This window comes from Myotis davidii, unplaced genomic scaffold (assembly GCF_000327345.1).
Source record: "Myotis davidii unplaced genomic scaffold, ASM32734v1 scaffold159, whole genome shotgun sequence".
Lineage (NCBI taxonomy): Eukaryota > Metazoa > Chordata > Mammalia > Chiroptera > Vespertilionidae > Myotis > Myotis davidii.
In genome coordinates, this window is record NW_006291231.1 from 766,330 (window position 1) to 776,209 (window position 9,880).

Consider the following 9,880-nt stretch of genomic DNA (forward strand, 5'->3'; position numbering starts at 1 on the left):
TTCTGGGCCAGCTTTAGCTCTGAGGCTCCAGCTCTAAGGCCTCCACTGCTGAAAGTAGGTAATCGAAAAAATGTATAACTCCAGCTCTGAGATCCCCGGCTCGCTGAAAGCAGGTTTCTGGGGTTTTGTTTAGCTTCTATATTTGTTTGAATGTTTCAAACTGCAAGCTCAGAGGCCGGCAAGGCTGGCGGGGAATGTTAGAGTCCTCCATCACTGAAGCAAGCAAGCCTCATGTTCGCTTCAAGCTGCCTGACTGCCGGCCGCCATCTTGGCTGGCAGTTAATTTGCATATTGCTCTGATTAGCCAATGGGAAGGGTAGTGGACATCTGGCTAATTACCATGTTTCTCTTTTATTAGATAGGATAGATGAGTCTTTTTACATGTCCTCAGAATATAGTCTATCTTGGTAAATATCTGTGTACTCTTGAAAATAATGTGTATTCTGCTAAAGTTGAGTGTTCTATAAATGTAAATTAGGACAAGTTGGTTGAAAGTATAGTTCAGCTCTTATATATCCCTGCTGATTTTTAGTCTACTTATTCTATTAGTCTACTTATTCTGTTTGTTCCTAAGAGACTGCTGTGGAAATTTACAATTGTAATTGTGGATTTGTTTATTTTTTTCTTTTCAGTCCTCTCAGTTTTTGTTTTGAGTGTTTAACAGTTTGTTATCTGTGCATACACATTTCACATTATTATGTCCTCTAATGAACTGAGCCCTTTGTCATCCTGAAATATCCATCTTTATCCATGGTAATATTTCTTATTCTGATGAACACTTTGTATAATATTAATATAGCCATTCCAGCTTTCTTTTCATTAATGAACATGATATAGCTTTGTCACCTTTTACTTTTTAAGCCATCTTTGACAAAGTGGGTTTCCTGTCTTGCCTTTTTACATTAAATTTGATCATCTCAGCCTTTTTAATTGGATTCTTTATATCATTTACATTTTAAGTAATATCAACATTATTGTGTTTAAATCTACATCTTAGTATTTTCTGCATTTTTATCTCACCTGTTCTTTATTTCTTTTTCTCTTTTCCTACCCCTATTAGTCTGAGCATATTTTAATATTTCATTTTATCTCCAAAATTGAATTATTAACTCTGCCTCTTTGTTTATGTTGTAATTTGTTTCTCATTTCTTATTTATTTTAATACAGTCTATTTTCAAATAATATTATGCCACTTTATTTGTAATAATTGATGTAATCTTCCATTTTCTGCTTTAATCCTCTATGCTATTGTGGTTGAACTTTTTACTTCTATGTATTTTATAACTTCCAGGATACAGTATTGTTATTGTTGCTGTTATTTTCAGCAACCAGTAATCTTTAAGATTTTTTAAAACTGAGAAATATGTCTTTTATATTTATCAAAATATTTATACTTTTTAGTGCCTTTCATTTTTTGTGTAGACCATAATTTCCATCGTATTTTTGTTTCTCCTGAAGAACTTCCTTGAACATTTTTTATAGACTCTCAGCTTTCATTTGTCTGAAAATCTTTATTATAGTTTCTAGAATTTAATTTTGTCAACATTAAGGATATCTGTTCCTAAGTGAATAAAATTAATAGCTTAAGGGATCAGGAAGATAATTGCCATGTCTAAAACAGAAAAGGTTTTAAATTTACAAAAAAAAAATACAACAACCTCAGTATAGCAATGCTTAAGGGATAAACAGACAACTTTCAGATGAGGAAATCTAAAAGATTACAAACATGAAACTAATATTTAGGTATATGAAAACTAAAATTGATCATTAATATGCCTTTACAATTATTAGGCCAAAGAAAATTAGGATATTGGATAATTATATCATGTGATGGCAAGGAAGAGAAAACACAAGAATCCTCATGAATAGTAGAGGTGTGTGGACTACTCATAGGTGTGTAGATTGCTGGTGGTATTAAGACTACTGAGTGCTTTCTGACCATTGGGCATTATTTATTCACACTAGAGGCCTGATGCACGAAATTTGTGCAAGAGTAGGCCTTCCTTCCCCCGGCTGCTGGCACCAGCTTCCCTCTGGCACCTGGGACCTGGGCTTCCCTAGCAGCCCCGGCTTCATCTGGAAGGATGGAAGGACATCTGGTCTAATTAGCATAGTATGCTTTTATTATTATAGATGGGTTGTATATATACCCTGTCATCTAGTAATTCTGTTTTGTGTCTACAGCAAAAGAATAAGGAATCATTTGAGTCCTTAAAGTCCACGTTCACTCAACTCCATAAAGAGACATAGTAAGAACCCATTCATTGTATTATTTACTGAGGTGGTGAGAAGTTGGAGGTACATACTGAGTGCCCATCCCCAGGGGAGTGAACACACTCAGAAGTATTCTGCAGCACACCAAAGCAAGAGATTTGTTGTCCTTATAATAACATGGAAGGATTTTAAAAATAAAATTTCAAAACAAAAAAATCAGGAAACAAAATGAAATCTATAACATATACATATTCTTTAAATTAATTTAAAAATATGCATACAAAAAAATAAATAAAATAAAAATATGCATACAAAAGGGTCCTGACTCACACTATTCTCTTGAGAAAAACTGAACTTTTACTATACATTAAAAAACGATAGTCTCAAAATCAGTGGTATCTATGTTTAAAATGCTTTCTTTTTGCAGATGTTGATGAGTGCCAAGCTATTCCTGGGATCTGTCAGGGAGGAAACTGCATCAATACAGTAGGCTCTTTTGAATGCAAATGCCCTGCTGGTCACAAGCAGAGTGAAACTACTCAGAAGTGTGAAGGTGAGTGTCTCTACTTTTTATTGTCTCCATATATCTAATTGATGACTCTGAATCCCAAAAACATACCTTCGTTTTTAATTTTGAAGAACTTTATCATAATTATAATTCTTTAATTTGATATGAAAGTGGCATCATAACCTTAGAGTAGTTTTGTATTGGTTTGTATATTTAATGGGCTTGATTTGGGAAGAACCAGTGAGCATCTGGTGTAGTATCCCAGTTTTTATTTTGTAATGAGAATGGAATTCAGCCACTTAGATTTTTTTTCCATAATGAATTTTTGCCATTTCACTTACAAAATTATATAAATATTAAAATTGGGTAAACAGAAGTACAAGTGAAATACAGTGTCCTGTGTAAAATGATTCATATGATTTTCATACTCTGTCATACATTATACTTTAAATATTCTAATTTTTATATTGACTATTATTGCTTGACTGCCCACCAAATTGAAAAACAAGCATAATTGCACGCCCCCCCATTGGGGATCAGGCCCACATTGGGGATCGAGCCCACAACCCGGCATGTGCCCTTGACTGAAATTGAACCTGGGACCCTTCAGTCCAAAGGCTGATGCTCTATACACCAAGCCAAACCAGCTAGGGCAAAAATATTTTAAAAATAATAATAATTTTCCAGAATATAGTTTTAGATTATAGTATTGAAATACAAATTCCATCAGCATTACTCAAATAAAATAAATTAACTTTTTGTAATTGTGATCCAAAGCTTCATCATTATAAAATTCAAGAAGCTTTTAAGTGTGTTGAGGTTTAATGAACATAGATATTTGGAATAATCGTTATGCTTCTGTTAGTATTGAAGATGTATTGAAGATAATGTTTATCTTTTCAATTATTATATTACCTAAATCAATTTATTTCAACTGAGGTAGTTTTCTAAAAATAATACAGTATATCTATTCTCATTTTTTGTGTGTGATGTAAGCATTCTTATCTCCTCAAAGTTTAGAAAATTTTATTCTAAAAAATTGTTTTTGCCAATCTTAGCTTAACTGAGGTGGAAAAATGTATATGGGAAATTCAGTATTTTCCATTTATTCCATATTGCCTACTATGATCATAACTGGAAGCATTTTCTGAGTTCCAGAGACTAAAAGTATCAAGCATGTAATTGCTTCCTATGCAAAAAATGGTCACAAGTTCATTTAGACCCCCTTACCTTCAATAACTAAAATAACCCTCTGGTGTATATAATTTTTTTGTTCTTTTCCTTTCAAAAGGCAGTATTTCTATTTATTTTTTGTTACTTGGTTATAAAAAGTTGTGTTCCTCTCTGTAGAAGAAAAAACAGGAAAAGGTAAAATCTAGAGTTTAATTAAAGAAAGCAAACAGGAACATGAATGATTTCACTAGACAGGAGATGGAATAGGTGCACATGCTATCTGAGCCCAAGGGACATGTATCATTCTATATTTCCTATTTGCCTCAGTTCATTTATAGTTAGCTCCAAAATAATCCTCACAAATTTTTTCATTTTTAAACTTAAGTTCATGCTCACACAAAAGAGAAGATAATAAAATGTGGTTAATTATTTTAAAGACCAAATAAATTCTTTCTGTAACTGACAGCATGAATGTTCAATTAGTTTATGCTACTTAAATGCAATGTTGATAATCAAAGTCTGCCTATATTGGGAGGTTAAGAAAAATATTTGGAAAATAGAAAATTATCTGAGTTAGCACAGGAATTAAACCAGGGTTAGAAATCTGCAAAAAGCTTGGGTAGTGCTGCTGCTGCACCCTTACTACTTTTTTTTACTTCTTCTACTGACAATTTTTTTGGAGTTGATTCTGTCACTCAAGCTTTTGTCACCCCTTCAATTTGTACTTCTGGAATAATATCCAAACATGATTCAAGGATGGTAGATTTAGGAACAAAACAGACTGTGTATGATTATATATGAGAAGGCATAGCCACTGACTGATTTAAATGGGTGTAACATTTCCATTAATCATCAAATAATATATATTTCTTCTTAGTTGAAAATAGAATGAGCCTTTTCTAAATCACTTTTCATCAAAACAACATACAGAGCCAAGACAGAGTTTGGAGAAAGACAGTGCAACTCTGTATTTGCACTTGTCTATGTTCTTTAGGAAAGGGGGCTATTGATGTAATGGAGGCACCACCCTGAGTCCTGAATCCAGCCATCCCTTTCCTTGCTTCCTGCCCAGGCAGCCAAATTCATTTAGCCACTGCCCAGAAAGAATTATGTGATTTAATATTTGGGATTGGAGGGGAATAGCAGAATTGGAAGAAGTGGTAATTAGAATTTGAAAACTAAAGGATTTATGAAGTCTTTACTTTTTGTATAAGTCTTACTTATTTAGATAGGTCTTAAAAGTGACAACACTATCGATTTTCTTTGGGTAATAGTATTCTTCTATGTAAAAGATAAAGTGGCATTTCCTTATGTAAATTATTTAATGTAATTGGTAGTATAATGTATCTGGAAAGACTGTAAACTACTGCCTCACTCAGTGACAGGTTTTAAATTATAGTCAGTTTATGTGTAGTTTATATTGTATCAATGTAAAGATGTTGACATAAATTTAGTGTTTGCTCCAAATAAAAATACAACCATAACAATAACCTTTGACAAACTGTCAAAGGTAATGTATTTTAGTTTTTTATGTGGATTAAAATGTGAATATAAAATATAGTAGTTTTGAAAAATTTATTTTAAAATGATGCTGTTCCTATTTCTATTATAGCACATATCATATTTCTGTTTATATGGCAATGAAATCCTCAAAAAATTTTTTCTATCTTTAATTTACTAAGTCTGTTCAGAAATAAGAAAGGGCGTTCCAGTGTTTTGGATCTGAGTGATTGAGGAAATGGTTGTAGCATTAATAATAAACTGCAAAGTTAGCTTATTAACTCTTAAAAATTATGTTATTGATACTTTGTTTGTTGATCATCTCACTCCAACACTTGAGTAAGTTCCTTAAGGACAAAAACAAAATGATGTTTCCTGGAATTGTTCATGATGTTTTGTAGGCTCCAAAAAATATGTGTTGATTAGTTGGGAGTGGTGTGCATAATAAGTTAATTTCTTTGACTTGGGTTGAATGTCCAAAAAGAAGTTGAAATTTGTGGACAGTTAAAATTGTATTTGGAAAGAGGCTAATGATCTTTATCATAGGAATTTTTCCTTCATCTGACTTTTTTTCATAGTTTTATTTTGTTCTGTTTGCCATTCAAAGATCAAGAGCATAAACATTAAATGCAGTTTGGGATTTTTAGATCTTTGTGTCACTGTCCCTCTTTATTCACCTGCAGCTAATGCTTTTGAGGTGAGACACCTTTGCTCTCTATTTAAAAGGAAGAACGTTCTTCTGCCTGTTCATTTGGATGTCTTCTTAACTAAAATCTTATCTCCAAAGGCTTGTTCTGCTGGAAATTTAAGTTTGAACATACACAGTTTATACTAAAATGAAAATAAAAAAGGTGGAATGATATTCATCTCCCAGTTCAGTGTTTGAAGCATATGACTCAGTGTCTATCATTGAGACTTGTTTTGTTTTATTTCATTGGTTGGGTGGATTCTCATATGGGTTCTTCTCATGCATATTCAAATACAGACTACTGTCCAAGCTGTAACTCTGAGCCCAAAGCGGAAAGGAATCTGTGTGTGCGTGTGTGTGTGCAAGAAAGAAGAGAATCAGTTATTTTCCTTCTTACTCAGTTAGGGTCCCAGACTTAATAAAACCTCTTATGCCTACTGAAGTCATGTCTTATTTCTTGTGGGCCAGATTGGCTACAAATGCTTTCCCTATTTCTGTCACACAGTCGGCAAAATGATTCTTTGGTGCAGTAAACTATGTCTTCACATCCAAAGAGAAGGTTGTTTCAGTTACTTACTTTATTCAAAGATTCATTCATCTAAGTATTTGTTTAATTTAAATGAAGAAGGCGAACAGAACCCATTAATATAATATGAAATGGTATATCAGAAGACTTTGCAGAATTTTTCTTTTTTATAATAAATGCTATTTTGAATTTTAGTCCACTTGGATAAAGCACACAGAGGTGCCAGATGTCCTTGCATGATCCTCCCTTCCAGACTATACCTTCTTTAACATTCCTGGAGCTAGTTATTCTTTCCTGGCTTAAATGGAAAGCAGGAAAATAGCATCACTGTATTGGAAAGTTTCCTTTCAATGCCTCTTTATAGGCCAAATAGTTGTTTACAATTTATTCTGAAGAGTCTTCAGCTTTGTTCCATTACCACAGCATTTAGTTGTTTGAAATCTGTGACAACAAATAAATTTATTTATGCTCATGAAACTTACAAAACTTGTTGGCATAGTAGCTATAGCTGCTGTTCCAACTCCGCTTTGATAAACCATGAAAAATAAACTTCTGTTCTAAACTGAAAAGTACTTGCTTATGCTCATAGTACCAAAAGTGTATTAACTTTATATTTTTTTAACTTTAAAATAAATACTAAATAAATTCATTGACTATTCCTCAAAAAGAAAGCTATATATATTAAAATTGAGATTTAAGTAAGGGGATTGTAAATATTGGAAAGAGATAGAACTTTTTAGGTAATCAATTTAAAAACCACAAAACTATCATCTTTTAAGTTCTTTTAAAAAGACATTTAGAACATTGTAGTTAAAACATAAATTTCCTCTTTCTTAAATAAGAAAGCCAGGCTGCTAAAAACCCAAACCTACTTTCTGCTCCCATAACTATTAAGCTGTTCTTCCTTCATGGCACTTTTTACATTGTATTTTAATTATTTTTCTTATCTGATCTGCCAGCAGATGATGTGTACCAAAATAACATCTTCGTAAGAGCTAATATTTATGGAACATTTAATATATTGTAGACAATAGTTAAATTACATGGATTTTCTTATTTAATCATAACACAGGGTTGTGAGGTTGGTTACTACCATGAACCCAGTTTATAGATGAAGAAACTGAGACACAGAGAGGCTAAGTAACTTTCTCGAGGTTGTAAAGGTAGGAAACCACAGCGCCAGGATTCCAACCTAACTTGCTAGATTCACTCTAGAGCTTCCACTCTGAGTGACTGTTGAGCAGACAAGGGTGGATAACCTGGCAGCACACATCCCAGCCCACAGAGTACATTTCAGGGGGGAAATTCATGAAGACAGCAGCAGCAATAGGAGCACAATTCTCTCTTTGCTTATTGTACTATGTAGTATGCCCTGCGATCCAGCAAAAGGCCACAATCACACCCAGTCTGGTGGTCCTGGCACTGGCAGTGGAATTTTCATGATTGATAAAAGCACTGCCTCTCTCCTCAAATACGATAAAGTCTGAAAAAAGTTGGAACCTTGACCTCCATTTCTGTTTCTTTACCTCAGCTTTCATGAGTGGGGGAACCTTTCCTTTATGTCATCAGGGCTCAGGGGTCCAAGCGTTGTGGTGTGGGTGCAGATTGATCAATTTAAGCACCCAGATGTAGCTGGTTTTCAAGGAACCTTTTGGAAGGATAGCCCACAAGGACTAATTCTCGAAAAACTTAACCTTTCCCTTCAATGTATGTTCTACTGCCTCTCATGGCTGATGTGTTAGATACTTAATCATGGATTTTTGTTGTATTTTCTATTCATTAAAATGTCTTAAGTAATTAATTTACTATGACTTTAGCATTGGAATTGAAGGTCTAGGAGATTAAGAGTAGGAATAACTAACTATCACTTTGTATCTGGGATTCAACATTTCTTGCCTTTTTTTAAGGTACTTTTATTAAATCTATAGACACTCCATTTATTATTACTACTACTGTTATACATCTCAGTTTTTAAAACTTTACAAAAAAAGATTTAATGCTGTTATGGAACTTACTTTTTTCACTTAATATTAAAAGTTATAATTCATCAACCTATGAACAGGTGAGCATCAACCTGTGAACCAGGAGGTCACGGTCAGAGCACATGCCCAGGTTGCGGGCTCGATCCCCAGTGTGGAGTGTGCAGGAGGCAGCCGATCAATGATTCTCTCTCATCATTGATGTTTATATATCTCTCTCCCCATTCCTCTGAAACCAATAAAAATATTTAAAAAATGTTATAATTGACCTATATAGTTGCATGTTGTTCCAGACACATACACTCTGTGCACTTTTGTAACTAGGTGTCTCCTTCAGAGTAGGGCACACTGTTCCCACTAGTTTGCTCAGCATAGAACAAACTATGGAGCCAGAGTCAATTTGATTTTCCAGAGGAATATTTGTCCTCCTTTTGATCCATTTATTTCTAAAAGGTGTCTCATTCATACTTCTGTTATGATGGATGTCTGTGTAAGCAGCTTAGGTCACTCCATCACCAGCATTCTGGAGCCTTGTTCCCACTGTTGCTTGGTGCCCAGTTGGGGAATAAAGACCCTCATACTTAATACTCTTCAGTTAGGGTGACGTCACCCTCATCCCAGGCCTGTGTGATGCCCAGGCCTCCTCCTAGCTTGATGAGGAAGCATCTGCTGAGTGGTCAGTACTCCTACTCCGGCTCACAAGCTAAGTTGATTTAGATCACTCTTTAGGGCCCTTCCATTAGGGGCTTTGGGCTCATAATACAGGTCAAGAAATCATACAGGAGAAACAGAAGCACTTCAACATTACCCTAACCCTAACCCTTCCTCCTCCCAGCTCCCCATACTCTTTCCACCAAGAGCAAAATTATAAATTTTTCTTAACACAGGGACAATAATGGAAACTTTTTTGTCATCTCCTTGTGATACCTTGAACCCAAAAGTAAATTGGGTTAAATTCAATTCCTCATTATAATTCCTACTCCCCAACCACATTCTTATGATCTAGTTTTCAGGAACTTTTCACAATGCCTCAACACCTAATAGAGAGTATTCTCTTAATAAGTGCTTGTTGAATAAACAGGAGTGAGTGAATGGATTATGTTTTCCATTTTCTTCCCCTCCTTTCCTTTTCCCTATGCTCACTCTCTTCCAGCCTTTTCATTTGGTCTTCTTTCTTTCATTGAGGTATAATTGACATATAACCTTTTATTATATGTTATAAACTTTTTTAATGGAACTAATAGCTTTGAAAATCAAAGCCTGTCTTAACTTGCCATGCTTTCCTATGGATG

At 34.2% G+C, this 9,880-nt stretch overlaps 1 protein-coding gene across 1 annotated transcript in view; it reads left to right on the forward strand.

Moving 5' to 3' along the window:
• Nucleotides 1-9,880, forward strand: part of FBN2 (fibrillin 2) — a 248,313-nt gene that overhangs the window by 89,877 nt on the left and 148,556 nt on the right. The window contains exon 7 of the mRNA XM_006764368.2: nucleotides 2,642-2,767. Coding sequence (XP_006764431.1) covers nucleotides 2,642-2,767 — 126 coding nt within the window. The remainder of the gene's footprint in view (nucleotides 1-2,641; nucleotides 2,768-9,880) is intronic.